At 41.2% G+C, this 26,236-nt stretch overlaps 1 protein-coding gene across 2 annotated transcripts in view; it reads right to left on the bottom strand.

Moving 5' to 3' along the window:
- AFF3 (ALF transcription elongation factor 3) overlaps positions 1 to 26,236 on the bottom strand; it is a 329,101-nt gene that overhangs the window by 111,768 nt on the left and 191,097 nt on the right. For both annotated transcript variants that reach the window (XM_077173416.1, XM_077173417.1), the window contains exons 5-7: positions 25,688 to 25,774; positions 20,281 to 20,317; positions 14,524 to 14,575 (exon numbers count right to left, since the gene is read on the bottom strand). In XM_077173416.1, the coding sequence (XP_077029531.1) occupies positions 14,524 to 14,575; positions 20,281 to 20,317; positions 25,688 to 25,774 (176 nt within the window). The remainder of the gene's footprint in view (positions 1 to 14,523; positions 14,576 to 20,280; positions 20,318 to 25,687; positions 25,775 to 26,236) is intronic.

The following is a 26,236-nucleotide window of genomic DNA, read 5'->3' as shown; positions in this document are numbered from 1 at the left end:
CTCTGAGGACACTGAGCTTTGTGGTTTTGGCTGGAGCACCTTCAGTGCTCTTCAAAGATGGTGATGCTGCTGCATCACATTGCCCCCCTGGACAGGTAATGAATGGGAGCTGTATAATGTACGGTGAGCATTAGCTCACCAACCTCAAAGAGATTTAGGGAAAAAAGATAAAATAATACACATTGAAAAATAAATAGATGCAAGCTAGGACATAGACATATTTTCCATAGAATGCTGATTAATGTTGCATCAAATCCCAATAAAATAGCCCCCAAGGCTCATTTTCCTATTTGTAAAAGGGTAGTAATGATTAGCTTTACCAATGTTTGTGCAGGCTTTGAGAAGGACTGTGTGTTCAAAAGAAATATTAATGACCTGAAGAGGTCATTAGTTTGGGGATATTCTCTTGGACTGGCACCAAATCTCCTCTGACTCTACCTAACAAATCATACAGCAAAGAGTGAACTTTCATCTGCACTAGCTTCAGGCATATTTTAAATTACTTAAATGAGTGTAATTGCAAAATAATTTTATTCCACTGTTTTATAGCAGTTTTCCTGTTCTGCCAAAGGCAAGACTGGCAAGCCCTTGAAGGACAGGAGGCTGCTGAGAGGATCATATTTTGTCAGGACTTCTCAGTCCAGAGGACTCACCTCATCTCAGCTAACATCCCATCACACAGGAGCAGCACCCTGAGCCCCACCACCAGGCAGGGCAGTCCTGATTTACACCACTGGCACTTGGTCTGAGCACCTGATGAGGTGCTAACTATAGCAGGTCTGTGTGACTTGACTATAGTCCTAGAGGTAATTTCCTACACCTTATTACCACATAATAATGGCCTCTTAACAACCAGGCTAATCAAGAATTAATGAGGCACTAAAACACTTTTAGGAACAATGAAGGATTTAAAAATTTCTCTTATGTGTTTTATTTAAAAAGCAATTAATTTAATAGTTACTGCCCTTACTTTGGAGTCATATAAAAAGTCTTGGTGCTTATCAAATGTATCAGTTGAAAGGTTTTATTCATTTATCAGTTATTTACTTATGTGAGGCTGCACATAACCTCAAGAGAGAAGAACCAGATTTGGGCCCTCTCTGCCTCTCTCATGGAATTCCATTTCTCTGCTCAGGCACTCCCCTACTTTCACATGGTGAAGCACAACACCAAAACCAGAACAAAGTCAGCACAAATTCACACTACTGCCAAAAAGGGATTTTTTTTCTTATCTCTGGAAACTAGAGTGTCAGGGATTTTTTGGTTTGTTTTCTTTTGTTGGTGGGGTTTTGGTTGGTTTTGGGGTTTTTTTGTTGCTGTTTTGTTGGAGGTTTTTTTGGTTTTTTTTGTTTTTGTTTTTGTGAAGAGAGGGTGCACTTCAATGGGGAGCCATCCTTGACAGATGTTTTTGAGAAACAGAGTGAAATAAATAGTGGGAAAAAAGAGTAGGGATAATTTATGTTGCTAAAGGATTTAATATCAGTGACTCCATGCTGAATTAAAGCCCAAAAATATGTGCCTTTACCATTAGCCTGGAAGGGATAATCAAAACCAAAACATATTCAAATTTGACTTATTTTTTAAAACTTCCTTCTGTGGTGTAAGGAGGGGGATATATCCTGGTTTGCTGAGAAAATCCCCAAATAGATCATTCTGTGACAGATAACAGTTATGGTTATTAATTCCACTGCTGACATTGAAATTACACTGATTCCCAACATAATGGATAAGTAAATAGCACATCAGAAATTCTCAGATGCTTCCACACTTCCTATGCAATCAAAAAAAGAGAACTCCCTCATTAAATAATACACTGTCAGAAAAGGCAATTTGATTAAATAAACCTATCTGTCAATCATGGCTAAAGTTATAAAAGGAAAACATTTTGTAGCTAAGTAAAACTTTTCTCCATATTAATCTCTCTCTCTCTCTATTTTCTTTTTCTTGTGTGATTCTTGAAAGAGAAGTAATGAAAAACTATGTACCCTAAAGGAAGATTGGGGCAATAACAAGCACCTGACAAAAGAGTTAAAAGTTAGTCTTTACCATTAAACAGAGATGACATGATGGAAAAAATCAAGGGAGAAAGGAGGCAAATGATGATATGCACTAATCCAGAAATCTGAGCTACTGTGGGTGTATTTTTTGTATCCCTTGTTACATACATCTCTCTATTTCTTTTCTGTTTTTCAGGAGACATGGAGACATGCTTTGTAAAAAAGAAATAGAAAATGGGAGGGCTCACACAGGTGAAAAACAATAAGAAATGAGGCTGCAGGTGATGAATCCTGACAAAACCAGGAATGCGATGGTAGGAAAACAACAGAAAGGTTGCAGCAGGGAAGAAATTGAAGGGAAAAAAGCAGAAGGGGTGGATGGCGAAGGATGACAGCAAGTAACAAGGCAGGGAAAGAGAAATCAGCAATCATAGTCTGCATTGGGCCTAAGGTGCCCAAGGATACCTGGAGAGTAGGTAGGGTTTTGGCGCTGTTCCCTGCGTTTGTTCTACTGGGTTCCCCTCTGCCCATTCACAGTCCCACACTACCAAAGCATCAAACACTACCAAAGCAGCAGCAAATGAGGCCACACATTACCCAGCTGCATTACAACAACAGTGGGGTTAATTTTTCATGCTACTTAATTTCATCAACACTCTGGGCTGGGGAGAGGGGAAGAGTTGTGTAACATGGTGTGATGGGTGGAAAGTCTCTGAACGTCACTGGGTCTGGTGGCCAAAGATGGAAACAGGGTCTGGCAGCTTCCTCTCCTTGGCTTTGGGAGGCAGCAGCTTCTTAGGACATCAAGTACTTAATTAACTGAGCTGCAGAATTGTAGGATAAGATTCATACAGTTCCTTCTCTGATGGGAGAGTGTCAGCCTGGACCATGTTGTTCTTGGTGAGTCCTTAAAGCTAATGCAACTCATACAGAAGACATTCTTTGAAAAGAACCAGAGATTTATTTGAATAAAAATCTGAGTGGATGACAAGAGCATGCAAGGAAATAAGATGAGATTTTAATTTCTCTCAAGTAGAAAAACATAAGTGGCTTGAGCAGGAGGTATTTGCTTTGCAGCTAGGAACCTGAACTTTTATGTTCTTCAGTGCACAGAAAGAGTTGTTCTTCTCATGCTGAATTCATAGCTCTGCAATGTCATTGAGCCAAATGGCATCATGCTAAAGAGATACTTGGCCATTTCTGTTAGATAAAGATAAATCAAAATAATTTTAAAAGGAGTGCTGTTGCTTTATATAATCTTTTCACAAGGCCTGGAGATGATGGTTATTAAGTAATCCACCTACTTTTGTCTGAGGGAAATATATACAAATTTGGAATAATATCAGTATTATAGGTCCTTCTACAAATCCTACCTTTAGCATTCAGCTTTCAGCCCACCTCTCACTGTTTATGTATTATGTGTGTCTTTATACTTGTTTAGTCTTACTTGTTACATATAGTAATGGAAACCCCTAAAATTGTGGATGACAAGTCTTCTGTTACCATACCTCTGATCTTCCCCCTTCTCTCTTTATTCCATTGTCTCCCAGGCTTCAGAGCTGGCAATTTGGTCCCTGACTCCTGCCTGCTCAGCATCAGTCATTGGATGCTGCTGTGGGTGCAGCAGGGCTCCTCACAAGAGCTTGCCTGCTGAAGAGTGGCATCAGCCAGCCACTCCTAGACAGTAATGAAATACATGCAGAAGGCTCAGGGAGAGGTTGCCTTATCCTGAATACAAAGCCTGCAAGAGTAAAACTCTTCAGGAGGGGACAGGGCATCTGTCCTAGGCTGGCTGTGCATTTCCTGGCTCCTGGACCACTTGTGCACAGCAGAGCTGTGCTGGGACAGCCGAGCTGCAGGACAACGCTCAGGGTGCTGATGGCAGCTGGGAGGGATGGGCAGGAGAAGCAGACCTCCAGTCTGACAAACACAGGAACCTCTTTTTTCCCCAACTGCTCATTCCATGTGTAGTCACTTTGTAGCAAGCCCTTTTTTTCTACACATGCCAGTCATCTTGCTTTACTGAGGCTGCTCTCGGTAAAGCCTGCTGCTCTCAGGGAAATGCTTTTTAACTGAACTGGAGATGGGCAGCACAGCACAAGCACAAATCTATGTACTCACAGGAATTCTTGATCTTTCAAACAATACTGAAAGAAGTCCTGCTAAAAGGCATCATGCCTGTCTATAATTATTTATGAGATCAAAATCTTCCCATGTGACAGAGGAAATCCCAATTTTTTTTTTAACAGTTTGTGGCAAAAGGCTTCATTGTTTTTCCATAGAAGTGTATAGAAATTGCTGTTGCTTACAGTTATTAAAAGTATTAAAGTTTGTGCCTCATATCACATTTTTGTACGTTATAAGGAAAACATGGATTTTACATGAGCAGGGATCTGAATTGTTTCTTAAGATCAAAAGTTAAAACCAGTATAGACCAGAGTAATGACAAATTGTTTTTGAGGGTATATTCTGTGATGTTCTGGGGTTCCCAGCCCCAGACCCTTTCCTTGCTCTTTGCTGTATTTGGCCTTCATCGGAACTACATCAAGACAGGTCACACATCTGGGTGCCTGCCTCATCTCCCTGGGGGACTTCAGAACAGAAGGTCCCCTCTATGCCCACTTAAATGCCACAAAAATTGGTCATCAAGCCAGGGACAAAAGGGTGATTTGCTCATTCTTTGTCTGTATCGTGGTGTTAAATACTTTAAAGATATTATTTGTGCTGATTTGTCTGCTTTGCTTTGATAGTAGGAAAGCTGATGGTGAATGTACAGGATTTTTACCCATAATTGCACTAAATTCGAACACAATTAAATATACAGTAAGTTCACATGATTATCAGGTAACAGATCTGTTCTGTTTTAATTCAGTATCCCTGATTTATCACACCTCCTGGAGTGTGTCTCTGAAGAAATATGTCGAGAGACTCCTTCTCTCTACTGACAATTGCTTACAGTTTATGCCATGAAAGAGGGAATCAGCACAAATGAATCCTGACAAAATATCTTACAAAACTAATAAAAATCAGCATGCAGAAATGCCAGCTGTAATTGCACTATTTTGCCATAAAAGGTCTGTGGGCCAATCAAACCATGTGGTTGTTTTTTTTTCCCTTTGGAAAAACTTAGCTTTTATCTTTGCAAGTCAGTGGTACAGTTGCCCTGATTTTGGAATGATCAGTAAGTATAATCCTTTTGAATCTCAGGAACAATATACCTCATCCAAACCTTTGTCCTGATTCATCTCCAGCTTTGATAGCTTCAATGTGTCACCCTGCTTGCTTGTCAAATCTATCATCAGTTCTAAAACTGCCGATAAATATATTCCACATCTCTTTTGGGAGATGAGGCTTGTCTGCATGCTAAACAAAGAACAGAATGCACAAAGCCAAGATACATGCTGAGATATAATATTCTCCCTCTTAAAATACCACAGGTGAAATGATAATGTGGAAATATTCTTACCCTGAGGAAGGCAGACTCCAGTTGTAGCTTAGCAAATCAAAGACCAGAAAACTTGCTTGCAATAACATCCTAACAAATCCAAAGGGTTATTTTTTCCCAGTTAAAAAATATCCACACTCTGACTTTTAATCCAAATCCAAAGATTAAGGCAGAAGAACTTCAACAATTTGTTTAGTTAGGTATGAAAAGTAATTTGTCATGAAACTGCCAGCCTGCCACTATAAAGGTTTAAAAAAATCATAGCTATTCATGGCTGAACAGTCAGACTTTTCCACACAGGAAAATTCATCATTTCAGGTTTCAGTATCTTTTTGTATTTTGCATGGCAAATAAAAAGTTGTCCACCAAGCTTGAAATGTCTCTTTTTTTCGAGTTGGTCACTCTGTGGGAGAAACAGGCGCTTCTTTAGATTCCTTTAATTTGTTCTTCATAGTCATAAAATAAGTTAATTGCAAAATGAGGGAGCTTCTCATTCAGAATCTCACTTTCTTGTTAAAAAATTATATCTGTCTACCAATAAAGTATAAAACTAAGGCACTTCAGATACCAAAATCTTTCTATTCCTGGACGAGCTTTAGTGTTCAAATGTTAATAGGATGCCTGCATTTAGGGGGAAAAAAAACCCCTAAAAAACTTGGCCTGTATTCAGGCTCAAGAGTCTGTGAAACAGACTTTTTCCATACTATGACCTCAGTCTTAGGATTTCTCTTTTGCAAAATGTTAGTTATTTTTCTTGGCAGGTGGCCAGAACCCTGTATCTCTCTTTCCTCCCCTCTCACCCTCCTCCTCTCCCCACCCTCCAGGCGCACACACACCTCTCCTCTTCCCATCACCCACAATTCAGCCCTGAGATGAGCTAACCCCCCCATCTTTGGCTGACATGGTGTGGAGAAAACAATCAGGTTATGACATCCTGGAAGTCTGGAAGTACTGAACACTCCCAATCATTCTTCTCTTCCTTTGGACCCATTTTGTTTTGTTTCCCTGCCCCAAAGCCCTGGGCAAAGCCAGCAGCCCCCCACACACAGCAGTGCTGGTGCCCCCGCCAAGCATCAGCTACGGCGGGTTTCAAGTTGCAGCAGCTTTCGCCCAGGGTAGAGAATTTCCAAAATGTGTTACCCTGGCAACCAGGAATTTTAGCCCAGCAAAAACCAGCACCATGCACACCGCGACTCCAACGTGCGAGACGCAGAGCTTCCATTTATCATTTTCTTCAGAGAGAAAATACACCGTGGGGTCGGTGGTGTTGTGTCTGCCTTCTTGGAGGCATTGCCAGTAAAACAGGCTTCTTCCCAGCTACCTGCATCTCCTGATTGTCCTGGCAACTCCCCTTTAGCCACTGCATTCTGAGCTAATACATAACACATACAAAATTCCTAATCAGTCCCTTACCATTGACAAAGTCCAAGGAAAACAGTCCCTAAGAGAAAAATATGCTCTCAGTGTAATACAGGAAAACCTTTCCTCAAGCATGATGATATTTTGTCCAGTTAAGTTGGTCAGCTTCACTCTAAATGGCATTTAATGAACACTAGTGATACAGAAGCATTTTTTGACTTGGTATAAAATTAGAAATGATGCCCTGCATAATACTGAGTTTTCCAATGGGACAAAGCTGCTGTTTTGGAGTGAAGGTTTCTCTTGCATAAAAACACTTTCCCCTTCAGCTTTGAGCCAAGGGTGGCATCAAAATGAGGGCAGTTTCCTGCAACTAATTATTTTTCCCTACAGTGTGAGGAGTACAGGTAGATAGTAAAGGTGAAGGTGCTACATAAGAGGGTCTGTATCAAGGCTACTTTATAAATAAAACTCTTCATTGAGCCATAAGGGTGGTTAGTGCAAGCTATTTGTTATATCTGGTAAAAGAGAGGGATAGCATTTAAAACTAGGACAGTGAAAGCCCTATCTCACCCCATCTAAGTCAAACAAAACTTCCCCAGACCTCAGTAGTACTTTTATTTAGCATTCACCTATGCCCATTTTTGCTGACATCTCAGATAATGCTTTTTTTGATCTGACTCAAAATCAACAGAAGCTCAATTTTATCCCAGGAAAGCCACAGCTGCAATTAAGGTCAGATTGGGTTTCCGTATGTTTTCTTTCTGAACCCAACAAATCAGCTCCAACTCATCTTCTTTCAGGAAGATCATATTTTTGAGACCTTTTTATGACTTTAGGTGCTATTTAAAGATTATTTTTACTTGTATCAACTTCGACTACTGTGTGTCTATATTTTTTACATGGCAAAAAGATGACCAGTAATACAAATTTATTCTTTCTCCTTAACTTTGTAGACCTTAAAGACAGATTCAGTCATGATGTGTGTGAGCAAATGTCTTCCAAAAAAATGTCTTTATAGCATTTGAAGAAAACAGACTTCTTGGTGTCAACTTACAATAGGGGTTTTTTGTGAACTATCGGCAGCATTGTGCTCTGTAAACTCAAAAAATCTGTGCTCAGAAAAGGTTAGGAATTGGCAGGAAAGGTTCACATCAGCATTGTGACAATACCACAGTGACTCTGATGCATCCCACAGGTGAAATCACTTCATTTTCGGGGGTGGAAAGTTCTGTTAGAATTGCGTTTTTAACAGTCTATATATTTAACACACAGAGAAACACTCTGTACATGGACTAAGGGTAATATTTCAGGGAAGAGGGCAGAAAAGAGGAACTTTTTCATGGAAATTTGAGAGCTGAGGAGAGGGTTTTAAAATTTTAGCTGCCCTTGCTTGACTGGCTGAGCAGAGTGAGAATCTGGCTGTGTTAGGGGTTAGCTCTGCAAGCTGAGGCTCAAGTAAACAGGTGGAATAGTGCAATGAAACCAGCCTTCTTCTTCTGCCAGAGACTTAGTTCATGGATAAACACCAGACTTTCACTTCTGCAGTTTTAAAGACCTCCATCACTCTGAAAAACACTGCCTTCATTCATCATAGTGAGGGGTTGTTTTCTTTCTTTCTTTTTTTTTTCATGGACTGCATGACTTCTTTCAGAAACATCACAGATATACTTTAAAAGCCATTGACATATTAAAGTTTTTAGAAATAAAAAAAACCCCAAAATTATCATAAAGGGTGCTATTTCATATTGGCTACCTGCCTTTGGAAGTTGTGCTTCTCAGCAAAGCAGGGTCATCGGTGGCTTATCAGCAGATTGATGTGCCCCAGGACAGCCCTGGATAGAGCTCGTGGAGTTACTAAAAGAGTTTTCATCAAATCACTGGCTGATGTGTCTGCAGCAGATGTTCTTGCCATCTAAAATGCCCACAAGCTGAGCTGTGAGAGATTAGAAAGTTGCCCCAGTATCTTAATCAGAAAGCTGAAAAGTGGATTATATCCCATAGAAGTGTGTGCAGCCCTTTTTTTTTGGAACCAGCTTCCTCACTAGCATGGATTTCACCCCTTCCATTGTCCTCCAGGCCCATCTGTTAGCTATTTTCTGGTTCAGTTGACTTGATCCATCATGGTTCTTTTGGCAAACAAAGAGAAGGATATTGAAGATGTACCGCTGGAGGGTTTTTTCCTCTGCAGTTTGCATGTTTGTCCCTTCTCTATTTGCCATCTCTCCCTCCACTTCAGCAAGACTAAAGCCAAATCCTTCTAATTTAAACTGTGACCCTTGTCCCAAGACTGAAACTCTGGGGAGAGGATGGGAGAATGGTGATGGGGCAGGAGCTGCCACTGATCACCAGGTCTGCAGGCACCTGGGAAAGGCGGCAGCTTCTGCTCTCCCTTTCTCCCTACATGTGGCACTTCTCAGGACACTTGCCATTTAGTACCAAAGTCTGTCTTTGAAAACTTAAACTACCACCCATTTCCTTTACTGTTCTGGGTGAGTAATCCTCAGCATTTTTTACAGGACATTACATTTTTCAACACTTTGTACAAATATTAATGAGATAGTCTTCACGGTGGTCTAATTATTTTAGCTGGGGAAAAGCCCAAGGTTAACTTGAAATAACTTGCACTGGGGCTTTCAGCAAAGTGAGGTGGGATTAAGGCTACTCTTCCAGCTTCCAGCGTCCCATTAGATTGCACTTGTTGCCTGAGAGACTTGAGGTCAAGACCCCACGTCAGCCAGATGTGAGAGGACAAGCTCCCTGAGGGCTAAGGGCTGGATGGTGAGCTGGCAGCACCTGCTCAAACTTAGTGCCTGTATTTGAGACTGGCTCTCTCTGTTCTCTGCAGGCACCTTGTAGCCCTGCTGCCTCAGTCTTCCCATTGCAGAAGGGGGGAACCAGCAGGTGATTTCAGCTGTTGAATAACTGTAAGCCACTCTGAAGATACAAAAGGCAAGACAAGAGAGGAACAAAGATGCATCGCAACATGCGATGCTCATGCCAATACAAACATGTCACATCAAGCAAGAACAGCAATGATGTTGCTCCAACATGATGTTTCCTTCCTGAAGGAGATTCAGGGTGGTGAGAATGATGAGCAGGTGTTGGATGGGCAAGAAACTGTAGCACTAATGTCTGCAAATGGGCAGCTTAGAAGCTGCTGACTTTAGTGCTGTTAATGAAGGTCCCCCTGAGCAAACCATTCTGCACGTGATGCTGGGGACCAGTACAGGGAGGGAACAGAGTCAACATCTATTTCTGCCTGGCAAAAGCAAACAAGCAAACACACACACACGCACACATACACACACTGTGATCGCTGTGATTCTCAGAGAGTATTAGCAAAGGACAAAACCTGCACAACTGCCATAAATTATAAAAGCCTCCCTCAATCTTAGTTAATTCTCTTGTAAAAAGGGAGGGAAAAATCTGGAGCAGCTCAGCATGAAAACAATTGTGGGAGGGTTAATAAAGAGACAGCACTGAGGTATCTGGTTGCTAACCCTGATATCATTAAGTAAGTGCACTAGAAATGTCGAGGTAAATGCATAGCAGTGAATCACAGTCAGGCATGATTAACCTTGGGTAGTCTGAACTGGAAATCATTTACAAACACAAAGGTACTGAAGAACATTGCAACAGACAGTACATCGAAAGTCACTCCAAGAGCAGGAGTCACGCTGGGCACTTTGTATATTTGTGCTATTTTTTAATTATTGTCATATTTTGCACGTGGGAAGATGGAAGATCCCAGATCCCCAGTTCAGGGAGGCATTTCTGTGGCTCTGCAACATCCTCTGAAACACATGCACTGGTTGGAATCACTTTGCCTTGCACAGCAGTTTTATAAAATTAAAAGTTTTAATTATAACAATCTGAGGCTTACAGGAAGGACACACAGATCTGTAAAAGAAAGACTAAAATCGTGTAACTGCAAATATCAAAGAACCAAAGACCACTCTTCCTTCATTCATGCCCATGTCTTAATGCAGCTCTCCAGACTCTGGTGGTAAAAGCATGGGGAGGGGAAAGAATTTTAATAAAAATTAGATATTTTAAACAAAATTTGTGAAAGTTTTCTGACCCTTGAAAATTGACCCTCTGATCGCAAAACCAAAAGAACAAAGCATCACTAGATATCTCTGATCAGTCCTAAAAGTTTGGAAATGCTCAGCAAAGCTATAACCATATGACCCATAGAGAGCTATATATATTGAGTACAATGACAACAAAACCCCTTCAAATACAGAATGCTCATGGCTTTAAAAGCATTCAATTACAAGGAACATGAATCAACTGGGGAAGACTCCAGACAGCTTAACACTTCTGTATTGTTTGCACCTTTTATTGCAATTCTTTAGTGCCAGCTCAGGTGATTATTGGGAATGCCAAGGCAGTGAAAGCCATAGGAATATTGTGCAAAACGATACAGTTCTGCTTAGATTTCCTTTCCACTTTTTCATCAGTCTTATTCTCCTAGACCCATCTCTGTTATCCTTAGCATTGCAATAACTGCCCTTATTCATCTGCCTCATTAGGATGCTGCATCAATTAATATGCATCATCTAATGCCTACTATTTTTTTAATGTTTAATATTATTATCAGTGGAGAGCTAGGCCATAATGAGTCTATCTATGGAGTTAGACACACAGGAAAAGCCCCTGTGCTTAATGCTGTTCCAAATGATTCCTGTACCCAAAGCCCCTGAACAGAGCACTATGCATTCTGCACTCTCAGTTTGTGTACTCTTGGAGATTACAGATAGCACCTCTGCTCCTGGGGCTCTGGGTCTCAGGGTTATGTTTGTTTTTGAGGACCTGGAGCCCAGTGGGCAAGGCATGAGGGTTATCTTGAGGGGAGATGTCATGTTAATGCTTGGTTCACAAACGCCTCACTGCCTGATTCAGGAGGGTAATCAACCTGTCCTTTGAAGCTGCATAAATAATGTTTGGATGGAGGTAGTATATCTGCACCAGGGATGAATTAACTGCCACTGAATCATATAAGCTTGGCTAGAGTGTGAGGCTTGTAACATGCCTGAGGAAAATAAAAAATACATTTTCAAGAAAAAACCATTAATTTAATCCTCCCTATCTTTTCTGTAGTTTTCCTCTAGGCAAACATGACTTTGGGGGAGGTTTTTTTGTTGCTGTTTGCTCCTGTTTCACAGGGAAACGCTGATTCACGGTGAGGTGCATCCACAGTTTCCCCATGTCAGGCCTGAACATGCCATCTCTCTCTTACATCAGTGTTGCTCCTTTTTAGCACCCCTGCCAGGAGATGCCAGCTGGGCTCCTTTGACACTCTGAAAGGAGTGACACCTTGCAAGAGGGTACAGGCTTTTACCCACAGGGACCCTGGCAGCATTCCTGCCCCTTGCACACCCCTGAGGCTTCCAGCTGGGCACTGCTGGAGCTCTTGCCCAGGCAGGGTCTTCTCCATGTGCATCAGGGCAGGGAACACCCATCTGCAGAGAGACCAGGCACACAGGCTCACAGCCCCATGTGCAGGTGTGCATTGCAGGTTCTCCTGGCTGTGCATCGTGTGCGCAGGTGCGAGTTGCTGCAGCCCCAAAAGAGCAGAGGAATTCTGTATTTGTGACTGCCTGAGATACCAGGGATAAAAAGCTGTCCTAAAAGATGGTGGAAAAGAGAAGAAACCTAGGCCAACAGCAGGGTACCATAAAGAGAACTGGGGCATCAGTGTGTGCCTAAATATCAGCGTGAGTTACTTTCCTTCACTAATGCTCACAGATCCAGCCCTCTGAGCAACATGTACATCTTTAGTTTGCTAATGGCTTTTACTTGTCTTCAGTTTCTGATCTCTGGTTTTCTCTTCTACTGTTCCCAGTTTTTTATCTCTTTCTGAAAACTTGATGTTAGCAATTCCTTTTCCAACTTAACTGTATCAGTCCCACTTTCTTCCTTCTCTTTTGACACAACACTTGTTGGCTCCCTTCTTCTCATCTCCTCTTTTTTCTCCTGCCTCCATTGCTATGGAATTTCCCTAAATAGAGGGGCCTCTGGTTCCTGAATGCAGTAATTTATCAACAGTAACAAGTTGTTTCTGCCACTAAAAATTTTCTGTGAGCCAATGTATGCTGTGGGGTAGCCTTAGAACATAGTAATAATTTAAAGGTAAGCATTAGAAATATACTGTATCTAGTAGACAGCAGTTTCAGAAGGTACCAAGATCTCTTATTAGGCAAGGAACCTGTCACACCTAACCAGATTCTGACACACTGTATCACCCAGTATGTAGTCTCAAATCCAACCCATAACCATATTGGGATGTACCTCTGAACCCGTATTTTGGGTTCAGAGATACCACTGTTGTGGTTCAGAAATCTTACAGGATTTTAATCTAATGCAGAAGAAAAGAACATTCCTCATCAATAAAATACTAACTAGAAAAAACACTGTGGAGGATGGCTTGTGTTTTACATATTGCTAATATCAGGAAAAATAAATGCGTTCATTTCTCCAAAATACCTCCAGATGGCATTAAAACCCTTCTTCTTTTGGTCTTTATTGCAATATTATTTTTAAAAATGATAATTATTGAAATCATTCTATTAAATGTTCCCAGCAATCATGCTATCAGAAGGCATAAGGTTGCTAATGCTTAATTCATTTAATAAGTTTGCCTAAATGTGCTTGCATACTATAATTACATTCCACAACACAATCTGCAGGACAAGCCATTTCTTACACCGTGTCAAATCTTTTCCCAGATTAATTTCCAGAAGATTTTTAATGCGTATTTGCAGCAGAAATCAAAACGTCCCACAATAAATCACTGTTATTGTACCTCCTTCTGTGACTACTTTTGGCCATGTAACAAATGGTGACACCTTGTGAGATTTACATGATATAATGCTCTGAATTTAAATAACAGGAATCAGAAAACATAAATTATGGGTCAGATGCACTCTAAAACTCACATGACTGACGGTTACAAGAACTTCTCTCTCTAAAATGGGATTAAAAAGGTGAATGATTTTGCAGAAATTCATAATGCTACTGCCTGGTAGTTATTAAAAGAATTCACTTATCTTGCTTAGTTTGGAAGACTGATGCTATTTTAAATTTTTTTTAGCTTGCAGCCCATCTGTTTCATAGACTGGTTGATGTTGGCAAAACAATTCAGCCTTTTGTATACTAGAGTAAAAAATGGTAAAAGCTTCTATTGTTGCACTAAAGTGAAGGTGAACACTGATATATTACAAGTGCCTGTTCCTATCTATTTCTTGACTTCTTTCGTTAATTCAAAAACAGCAACAAAATCGTGAGAGACCAGAGATAACTGTAATTGGATTTCAAGTTATTCAGAGGTGAAGCTGAAGACTGCAGTCTTTTAAAATTACATCAGTACATCAAAGGCATATGTGACATGATGTTTTTTAGCAAGTGTGACAAACTCCAGCAGCATTAAGGTAATGTTGAAGTAAGGTTCTAAAGGCCAGCCTTGCCCACCCACAAAAATAATCTCATATCTATTCAGTGTGATATGGAGCCATTTCACTTGCAAGGATTGCTGACTTACTAGCATGCAGAAGTTCTAGGAATAATTAATGTTTAGTCATTATCTAAAAAGCCGTTTTACGAAAAGCATCAGTGAAAGAGCTTTATCTTAATGAAAACAAACAAATTCTATTTTGCCCAACAGATCTGATAAAAACACAGCTGCCTTCTCCAATCTTAAACGCAAATGTGACTTACGATGTATGGGTTGCGCTTTTCTCTGGGGTCTTTGGCTCTACATCACTTTTCCCTTTAAAAGAGAAGAAGAAAATGACATCAGAAATGGGTCAGTATGAAAACTGCTCAGATGTGACACATCAACGCTTTATTCACTGCTAACACTGACCACTCCTGCCACACACACAGACAGCTGTGGAGGCAACCACAGGGGCACTGCTGGAGCATTTGCAAGCAGGGAGTCAATCCTGACTTGACTCTTCTCGTCACTGACAAGTGCTCTGTAAATGTAGGCAGAGAAACTCCACAAGAGGAGGTGCTCAGAGTACACAGACCTTACCAGGGAGAGCAGACCCTGGAGCAATGGAAAGGATTTCTCTAGGGCCCTACAGCTCTGCTGTTGAGACTGTACTCCATACAACATGCACTTGCTCCAGAACCCTGCTCCAGGAACAGTAATTATTTCATACAAAGCAAAACAGTATCAGCAGGGGACAGTAAGGCAGTGATCAGGGCACAGTTCTGCCAGTGTATATTTTGGTTCACATTCATTTTGACACATTAAGGATTTGATCTTTAGCTTCTGTAGGTGGGGGCTGGGGAAGCCCTCTTTGCTATGTTTGACTTCTCAATGCCAGGAGACGCCAAGTACCCAAATACTTGGGAAGCACCAGAGGCCCAAGGGATGCCTCTCCACATTTCCCTGTGGATCATGTGGGTTCTGGTATGCTAGCTTGTGATGATCCCCATCCCGGGTCCAAAATAATGTATTTGCCCAACACAACTTAGTAACATAGCACAGACAGTGGGAGGCAGGCTGCTGGCAGGTGGGGTGGCGCTGCTTCTGCTGAGCCAGGCACAGTCCTTCTGTGCCTTCTCCCTCCTTTCTACTGCCTGCCAAAACGCAGCAAGGCTGATGTTTGCTGTAATTAATGTTCTCTGAGTAACCTGAGGGAGCTGCACTCCCGTGTAAGATTTCTGTGTAGCTCTACCATGGATTTAGAGGGTAAGCTACTCCCCTTGAACCACCTTGAACTTGAATCCTGGGCCTAGTGAGTGTGCAGATGCTGCTGCTCTTGTGTGTTGCTGGATGCTAATAGCTGTCTACACGTGAGTTTATGTTGCCTAGCAGACAAGGAGGCACAGAGGTTGAATGTGACTGGTTTACTGATGGGTGTGTTTTTCTCCATTACCATATAATGAGCTGTGTTAAACCAAAATGCACCTATTCCTCCTGAAAAAACCGTGAGAAATTCTTATTTTGATCAGGCTGTTTTGGTGTTGCCTGATGTGCTGCTTGTTGAGTTGAGTGGGTGTTGGATACCTAGTCCATGCACATGAGCATTACACATCATCTATTTGCTGCTGACAAAGACCTCAGCCTCAGTTTCCACAGAGCAGCAGCTGTAAGGGCACCTCTGGAAAACTTGCTCTTGCCTTCAGAAGAGGCAGGACTCTGCTACCAGTGTTCTTCCACTGCTGTACAGCAGGAAGCTGAAGGACACTCTAGACGGTGACCTTCTGGAGGTAGCTGACTTGTAGTGGAAGTTCTGAGTATCTCAAATACCTTGACACAGTGCTTTTAGATGTCATCCTCCCTTCTGGTAGGGTTTGTGTCTGTGCAGCTGAGGTGTCTAAACTTTACAGAATAGGATGGGGAAAACTGTATGACTTCAAAACCACCAATGCCTACATGAACCTCTAGGAAAGCTCAGCATTCACTATAAGAGGACAGCTAAAGCCACCTAAAATTTAGGCATGAGCAGGGCATCCACACAGGATGGAACACATCCACTCCATAATCTCTAGGTCACCCTTCACTTTCAGCAGAGACCTCAGAAAGTATATCCAGATGGTGAACTCGCTGGCTAGGAAGCTGTTGCTACAATCTATGTTTGTCAGCCTTCCGGAGCCTGGAGCCCTGGAGCTCATCTGCATCATGGTAATTTGGAACAAGAAACCAACAGTAACAGTCGGCATATATTCAAAGATTTCCTATTTGTAACTTGGGTCTTTTCTAAGTGATGAATTATTACCATGAACTGGTCTGTTTGAGTGTGAGAGGGAATATGGATTCCTGAGTGCTTTGCCAGCAGAGTTCACATCAGTTCTACTTTCAGCAATGTATGTTAATGCAGCAACAAGGGAAACAGCATACGTACTGTGAGGAAACAGAATGTCTGTGATTTAGCCAAACTGGATATTAATGGATTACCCTACTGTAAGCATTTATAGCTGCTTTTATGCTAATTGTCACTTAACATACTTCTGTGTGGAGAGGAAGGACAGAGCCTGTACAGATGGTAGAAATGCATCAGTACAGCCTACCAGAGTAGAAAATCTGGCCATTAATGCTTTATCAGTTCTTACCAACTTCATTCTCACTTGACTGAAATGTGGAAATTTTACAAATGTGTATAGCCTAAGCATAGGTGAATGTCACAGATACGGTACAGATAATATTTTTAAATAAGGGTATGTAAAAGGTAATTACCTGTTACAATAACTTGGCTTTTTTTTACACTGACTCGTGGCCAAATTAAGATTTGCTTTTGATTTTTTCATGTAACCTGTCAAATGCATGCAGGTACCATTGAGGGAGGCTGGCATTTGCTGAACTGCTAAATCTTCTCTAGTATTGACTGCTTCTTATGGGCAAATTTGTGTGAACCATTGTTTTTCTAAGCCTTTTTGTAATTAACAAAGAACATGCTACCCACCTTGCTATGGGATTGCTGTTAGCACATTTTATTTCAGATGCTAATCACTGAGTTATGTCTCCTGAAACAGGTGTGTATCAGTGGGTGTATGCAGAAAACACACAGTGGAAACAGTCAGTCCAGAGATCCTTAGCCACAGGACTGGGAGGTTTTTGCTAGTTTCTGCCTCATCTCACACAACTTCTTACCCAACCTTTTTTAGATAGAAGCAGATGTGTCCAGCTTGCTCAAATTTCAAAATAAATTTCAAATGAACTTTTGTAGGATTCCCCTGTTGAATAGTGGGTGGCCAGAAAAGGACTTTTCTCCTCTTAGTTGGAATTTTGGTGAATCACTCAACCAGATTAAATTTCCCTTTCTGGGTAACAGGGATAAATGATATTTATTGTGATGGAGTTGAATAATTTCAGCCATTATGAGTTTTTAAATGCTTTGATTTCCTTGTGAGGGAAGGATGACAGAAATGCAAATGCTATCCATGAGAAAGACAATGTTGGCAGCTGCAGTAAAACCACTGCAAATGACAGGCTCAAGAGCCACTCCAAAGAAGCTCAGGGTGCAATGGGGAAAAACAGCTAATTGGGACTCTGAAGATATGCACTTGGATAACACAATACATTGACCATTAGAGTTCTTTCTCACAGAGTAATTTGCTAATATTTCCTGCCAGGACCTGTGGACCCATGGAGAGAGGAGCCCACACTGGAGTGGGTTTGCTGGCAGGACCTGTGACCCTGTGAGGGATTGTTCCTGAAGGACTGCTCCCTGAGGAGGAGAGACCCATGCTGCAGCAGTTTATGAGAGGCAAACCTGTGGGAGGGGCTCACGAGAAGTTCATGAAGTTCATGTGGGGGGGGGCACACACCAGAGCAGGGAAGAGTGTGAGGAGTCCCCCTCCCTGAGGAGGAAGGAGTGTCAGAGACCAGGTGTGATTTGATTACCTGACTGCAGCCCCCATTCCTTGGTCCCCTGCACTGCTGGTGGGGAGGAGGTAGAGAATTTGGGAGTGAAGTTGAGCCCAGGATGAAGAGATGGATGAGGAGAAGGTGCTTTTAAAGTCTGGTTTTGTTTCTCATTGTCCTATTTTGATTTGATTGGTAATAAGTTAAATTTATTTTCTCAAGTTGAGTCTGTTTTGCGCATGACAGTAACTGGTGAGTGCTGTCTCCCTGTTTTTATCTCCACCCATGATCCTTTTGTTGTATTTTCTCTCCTGTGTCCAGGAGAGTAATAGAGCAGCTTTGGTGGGCACATGGTGTCCAGTCAGGATCAACCCACCACACATCTGAATAAATTTTTCCCAAGTTTCTCTTGAGTTTGACATACATGACTGGTAAAGTCTATATCTCATTCTAACTGTGTTTTATCTGATATCTTATTCCAGCACTTCAACAGGAATTCTCATGGATACACCTCTCAAAGGTAGTCAAACTCTGTGATGTTAGAAAACATGTCTGGGCACCCAACGGTGACCCTAGCTTTTGCCACCAATGAAGAAAATATTTCTGCATGGGTCCAGCTGTTCTTCTGTTTGGTTGCCATCAGCTAGGCAGTACCAAGTGTAGCTTCTGCCCAGCTGCAGATTTTGCTGGGCAGGATGAATGAAGAGAGGAGGAACCGGAGTAAGGGGATGTAGGAGGGATGGGACAATAGGAAGTGAAGTGGGATCAGAGACCACAGGAGTAAGAAGCAGGGAAAAGTTGCAAGGTCATAGGATCAATTTTGTAATACACAGGAATGCAGGTTTCATTAAATCTGCAGAACAACCTATTTTATTCAAGTGCTGGAAGGAGAAAATACTCAGCTAGGACCAAAGCTGGCCAACTACTGTGGCCTCTGAAGTCATTGCAAAGCCCTCAGCTCAGCCAGTGTGTTTGTCATGCTTGTGCCTCTGCCTGTGTTTGCATAGCCCTCTCTATTATGGTTCTTTTGTGCTTCTTTCTCTCATTACTGTATTCATTATTTTCTGACAGAACCTTCTACCCTTTGCCTTTTATTATTTCCTTAGTGCTGGTACTTGCAGCAATATCAAACCAATGCCAGCAATTAAGTGACACCGCTGCATGTTTCTTCACAACATTGTCTTCCTCAGGCTGACCTTTCCCCAGTGAAGAGCCACACAATTTTAAAAGCCTGTATCTCCCAGTCTGGTCTCTCTGGATGTCTTTTCCCTCACACAGTGGGTGACCAGACCCATTCAAAGCCCTATCTATGAGCTCAGGGAATTTTTCACCTTCAGTCACAGCCCTGCAATTTGCAAACTGGGCTTTGTGTTGGCTGACAGGTCAGGAAGCTAGCAAAATAATTCTTCTGGTTGTGATAATTTTATGTGGAAAGCAGGCTAGAATCATGTATTTTTAATATGCAAGACAACATCAACAACCATCAGAGGTGTCAAGGGAGAGGATTAATATTTTGTTTCGCAGAACAACTCAATCTTCCTGTTCAATACAGTTTACCACAGTTAAATGTTATAAAAGTAGTACTGATCTGCACCATGACTTGTAAACTGGAGTCTACTGGAAAGCCCTGAGCAGGAGCCACACAAGCACCCATCATCCCCTACCTGCACTGCTAGCCAAAAAGACTCATGGCCATAGGGTCTTTGAAATGTTATCTAGTGTTAGTTTGGCAAGATTTATGTGGCTTATTACTGTGCAATAGCCACAAAATATACCATTGTGTATGAAAGATAAATGATTACAAGTTTTCTTGCACAATTTTCTGGCAGTCTAGATCTGACTGTGCAAGTAGGTCAGCTCTTTTCTGGTTTTCCAAAAAAACCACTCTTTTGCTCTTTCAGTCTTTGTCGTTTACATAATGGAATAGCCATAGTGAAATGAAAACTTTTTGTTCTTCCCAGGCCACCAAAAGAGCTGACATTTTGATGGTCACTCTTCAGTTCAGCTCTCCATATTTGTCCATAGCTGAGTACTGCCTGCTGAGGCTTTGTGCTGTCCCAGTCTTTCACTGATCCCTTAGTTCATCAGCCACTTCTTTTTCTAAGTCATTGTCTACCCCTCCACTCAATGAAGCCAGAAAATGAGTTGGTACTTACTTGTATTGCTGTGTCCTGTAGATCCCTGTTGTGACTCCTACAGTAATAACAGAAAAAAGGGAAGGTGTATTATTTTTTCAGCAATTTTTTTCTGCAATACTTATTGGACATAACCTTAACAGTACAAACAGCACTGATGATTGTTCATTGGGTTTCAAAGTAATTTTCATTTACGAGAACAAGTCCAATATTTATTGGAAAATCCATTAATTATGAGGCTTGTAAACTTATTTCACAACAACCCCTTAATGGTGCAATTCCTTGTACAGCTACTATGACTTTCCTGCTCACTATTCATGTATTGATCAGCCAAAACTCGTCTATTATCTTCTACAAGTTCAGATGAGAAGACAGAGGGAAGGCCAATATTGTTTCATGGACCATTGGATTCCTGAGGTAGTAGCACAGCTGGTCTTTTCTTTTTACATGTTGACATTGACAGCATCAGAGAATGAAAATACAGACTAGTTCTGGTTCCCTGAGATTACAAGGTCGACCTTGTATGACAACAGCAATATCTGTGAATGTGGTGCAATAAATCAGAGCACTTTTCCCTCCAGAGCAAATGTTACCTCACTGTGTTTTACTCACAGAATTTGTTTGCATTCACAAAAATATATATTTTAAAAGCCTATAAATACAAATATAAACCATAGCAAAAAGATAATTAAATCAAGGGAAAAAACAATACTTTGCCATGAATGGCAGCAGGAGAAGTATCCTGTATGTAACTCTTCTTCTGAATAACCCAGACACACACAGGAATGCCACCTCATATCCATGCTGCAGTTACAGCTGCAGTTAAGGCTGCCCAGAGAGTCCAGGCACCCACAGGAACACACGTGGTCATTTTCAATGAGGAACTGGGTGCTGGACCAGATCCTGGTCCACAGACACAGAGGGATGAGCCAAACACAGAGCTCATGGGGAGAGGAACTGCAGGTCTCCAGAGAGCCAAGGATGCTCTGACTTGGTTGGGCTGAGATTGTGCTGCTAAGTCACTCAGGAGAATTCCTCAGGGGCTTGGGAGCCCAGAGCTTTGTGGGCCCTCGAAACAGAGGCTGGCTGGACAGCAGGCCCAGTATCTTGAGGGCTCAGCTGATCAGAATCCCTCAATCTGCACATTTTGCTCTGTCAAGACTGCATGGATTTGGTCTGTAATTTCAATACCATAGTACACATCTGCAACTTACTTCCATCCTACATACCTGTAATGTGAGACGTCAAATTTTTGGGCAAGCCCCAGGAGTTTCTACCCTCTACTGCAATATGAAAAGATCTGCACCATGTTTCACATGCCAAGAATAATTTCTCAGTAATCTGAAATTGTTTACTTTGACAAATTGCATCAGATTTTTGTGAATGTTTCTGATGGAGAGAGATTAAAGCCTGTTTTTTTCTAGAGAATGAATGTAATCTTAAAAAGTCAAGATCAGCTTGCAGTGGTGACATAGTGGTATGTACACCTGAATTTAAATGCTATTCTTGTAGCCAACCACACTCCCAATAAAAGTAGGCTTTTAGAGCATGTTCAGTTTCCAAAACAGAGAATTTATGTACCTGGAGAAGTTCAAGGAAATACAGTAATTTTGAGGGGAATTTGTATTTGTAAAAGTGTTTGAAACTTCTAAACAAAGATCTTGCTGACTCTTTTACCTTTTCATTAACCTCAGGAAGAATGCACCTTCCCCTTTAACTGCTGAGTACAGTTCTTGTCTCTGCCAAAGGCTAGTAAAAATATCTCATAGAGAAATACAGAATGTTCCCACCAATGGAGGAAAGAAAGAATATAACTTTAAAAAAAGGTGAAGCCTTCATTTCTGAAGATTATTGTCCAGTGTATTTCCTCTAGCTTGTTAAAATCAACAAGAAAGGAAAAAGCAAATGAATTGCACTTGTAAAGAACAGCATCACTATGATAACTTAGCATCTGCTGAGAAAAATCACCCAATAGCTTTGTGACAAGAAACCAGTTCTCCTGGAGTGGCTAAATTAATTCTCAAATAACAAAATGATGGCTGATCCCATAATATCACATATACATAACCAGAAATCAAACACCTGATCAAACTATCAAGACAAGAAATCACAGTAAAAATGAAGAAAGAGAGCAAAGCAGGCAGCAGAATTAACAGCATTTTTTTCTGCACAAGAGAGTTAATGCTTGAACATGAAAGCTCATCCACACAAGCATCAAGTGAGCTCTGTTACAAATTTAATTATTCATTTAAAGTTTATTTATTAAGATGCTTTAAATAAAATTAAAATGAAGAAATGCCTGATCATTTGTACATAACAAAGTGTGGCAGAGATAGGAGAAAGGAAAGCACACACAGCCTGTCACATCACACATTCAATCAATTATCCTTAAGCTTTGAAAAACAAGAAATACAGAGACTGTCATTGCCCCTTCCAAATAAATTCAAGAGTACAAATTAATTCCAGAGAGAAAGAAAATTCAAAAAGTAAAGGATGAAATGGAACTTTTTGCCCTCCATTACATAAAGGACGGGTCTCTAGTGGTGCTCCTGCAGCAGCATAGTACTTGGAAACCTACTGGGCAGTACCACATGTGTCAAACCTGACCCAGACTCTCCTCCCATTCTTGTGAATCAATCCAAACCTCCCATGCTAATGAGGCCTGATTTCATATAGAACTACAGCACATGCACATCCATCCCCTCCATCAAATGAGCATTTAGTTATATTGATTGATACACGTGCAGTTTCAAATGTGGAATTCCGTTATATTTGTGATATATAAATCTCAGATATTTAGCTTTTTTTTACTAGACTGATTTCAAAACCATTCTAGCCATAGTTGCTGTGGCCTTTGCAACTTTAATAGCCTAATTAATAAATTTCAAGTTTCAAGCTGTCAGATCGCTAATTACTTGAATTGCAGGTTAAAAGCAGCGTGGCGTGAATGCGAACTAATGATGCTGACACTCAGTTTTTACAGACAGAAAAGTAGTTATGATTTGCATCCTTGTAACAGGGCAGGAGCCTTCTCTTTTTCTCATTCCCAAAATGATGAGTATTTTTATGTTTGGAAACTGTCTTCTGTTAAAAGTGGGTGCAGCCTACTTGCTTCTCTTGCTGGAAGAGTCTTTGCAAATAGATAGAACTGATGTCTCAACACTGCCCTTAAGACTGAAAAGGAAATCATGTTACTGTGCATGACTTGTAACTAAGACATGAAGCTGTTGCCCTGATTTTAGCCTTTCAATCTCTCTCTTTGCCTTGGTCACTACTTAACTGACAGACCCATTTATCTGAATAATGTGTGATCCACAAAAGTTTGGTGTCATCCTCAGGTTTTAAAAAATAAGGACACCTACGTAGCTTATCTGTGGGAAAGCTTTCCAAGAGCTCTGGAGACATTCCCTATGATGTCCAATACAGATTTTACACCATGCTTTGTGAAAAGCAATAGCTAGCTTATGAAATTTTGAAAAACATGTTTGAAAAATTAGGAAACCATTTTTTGCATTTTGGAGTCTGAAAAGCAAATCCTTTCCAAAGTCTGTAACTGTACAGATTACCAATTAAGCAACAGAATAGCTTTTAATTATTTTAAAATATTTTAAAATAGAAGTGGTGTCTAAAATTAACATAATCTATGGCAAGTAATACAGGATTGTTCCAGGACTCCAGTGAGTTTTTTAAGGTACTTCTTTCCCATCACACACAAAGCACTCGAATTTGTGGCCATGCAGACCACCCAGGCCACAATACAGTTGTGATGTTATTATATGTACAAAAGTATGCTCATATATTACTAGATGAAATCTTGTTCATCCTAAGCTTAAAAAAAAATTGAAATTCTACTTTGGCAAGAGAAAAGGAAACCACTGTGGAAAAGATCTTTAAAAATGAATGGTAGGTCTCTGAAATGGCTCTGCAATTCAAAATAAGAGAAAATTTCCCAGAGAGATGGATGAACAGGCAGAGAGAAGATGAGAAAGTCAATATCAACCATTATTCACGTATCTTTGCTCTCTGCTCTGTGGTTCTCCTATTCCTATATTTATCACAATGCATTTATTGGGAGGAAGTGGATTCATGATGGCCACACAGACCCACTGACAGGTGCCCGTGCACATCTGCACATGTGCCACACAAATGCATCGTGTGGGGATCATTGTGGCAGGAAATGCAGCACTGCAAGCACCACCTCACTTTGTCATCCCTATCAGGCACTTCACCTGCCTGTAAGCTGCTGGTCCACCTCTCTCCTACAGGACTTTAACTTAACAAGCCTCTACCTCACCTACCATCTTCAGTCATTTGTCTGCCTTCAACAAGCAAATAGTGAGTTATTTCCTTCTTTTTCTTTCATAACATGCCAGAGACGTCTTGGTTTACACCCCTGATACTTCAAAATCGTGACACTCTCATCCATAGAAAAGCTGTTTTACTGTAGGCAAATGAAGTTTTCTTGGCTTTGTAGTTATAATTATTCCCTGAACTAAATTTTGCAGAATGGACTTAAAAGTTGCCAAACGAGCTTGCTTTAACAGGAGAAAGACTATAAACAGCATCAATACCATCTTTCAAGCTTGAATGCTGCATGAAATATGCTTGTGGCATCTACACAGTATATGGTGATACAATGTGAAATTTATTGGCTCTTGCACAAGACAGTTGATTTCATTCCCTCCTGACTTACCTTGTATAAATAATGTGATTTCCCCAAGCTTGTGCTGATGAGCTTTACCATGCTGCGCTGCATCCTTCCGTGGATACATATCCAATAGTGGGGCTGGTTTTAAGGGAGCATCAGCAGGACTAGTGGCTTTGATCTCTTGGGGGATCAAATGTTTCTGTGGCAAATGCTTCTGTGGCCCCTCTGGACATCACAGCACTGTGCTGACTGCCTCTCTAGCAAAGCTGCCCATCTGAAGCCAGGCTGGTGGCAGAAGATGTATGGCCAATCCTCAGGCCCCAACTAGAGGCCAGTGTACTAGTGAAGGCCTCCTCCAAGGTTTCAACAAAAATCTCAGCTGGTGAAGCCAAATGACACAGCAGCAATGGATGCAAGGAGGAGCTCCCTTTGCATTGGACTTTCCACTGCTGTCTGTGCCCTACGGTATCAGTCAGGAGCCTCAGCAGAAGCCATCCCATCTGGACATCCCACCACAGACACCTGTGGTTTTGCCTTTCCATGAGGCACCTGTGACTCCCACACCACCTTCTATTCAGCTGCCAAGGGATGCAAACTGTGTAGCCCTGCTGAGGCTGTAAGAAGGGAAAAAACAGGCAATACTGGCACACACACAAGAAGAAGAAGAAGATCATCACCAGGGCATCAACCTCAGCCCAGAGACCTCAGTCACTATGTCCTTGTGTAGGCCACATTGTGACATGCCGGAGGAATGTTTCTCCATGATGCTGAATGCCTTACCTTGTTTGGGAAGGGAAACTTGCTTTGTTCTGCCTTTCCTGGTGTGTGAATAGCTGACAGTGGTGGAGGCCATGAATGGGTCATCTCCTGAAAAACAATATTGTTCAGCAAACTGCATTTAGAAAGTCAGTAGAAAAGGAGACAATGATAGCAATCAGTAGCAAGAGTACCTGGGCAGTGGAATATTTAAGTTACTGCAGCTTCTAGGAAATGCCCAGTTTTCTTATAATCTAGACAAAACATGAGCTACAATGATTTTTACAGACTCTTGAGATCAGTTCCTAAGCACTGTCTCAATTTCCTGAATAGATAATTCATCTTAAGTGCAAAAAGTTTGATTTTTCTGACAATCTGCAAATACATTTTAATCACAGAATGTATCCAGGCTGGTGAGATTAACACAAGTGCATTTTTTTTTGTAGATGGGAATAGAAATTTCAGTTCATGACCAAGTAATGGGGTACACACTGTGGACTAACCACAAAACTGATTTCAAAGGCAAGGTCAGAATGGTAAATGCTTACCACTTGCTAGCAGTTAATTCCTAAA

Source organism: Agelaius phoeniceus, chromosome 2, assembly GCF_051311805.1.
Source record: "Agelaius phoeniceus isolate bAgePho1 chromosome 2, bAgePho1.hap1, whole genome shotgun sequence".
NCBI lineage: Eukaryota > Metazoa > Chordata > Aves > Passeriformes > Icteridae > Agelaius > Agelaius phoeniceus.
This window is presented reverse-complemented; position numbering and strand designations above follow the sequence as displayed.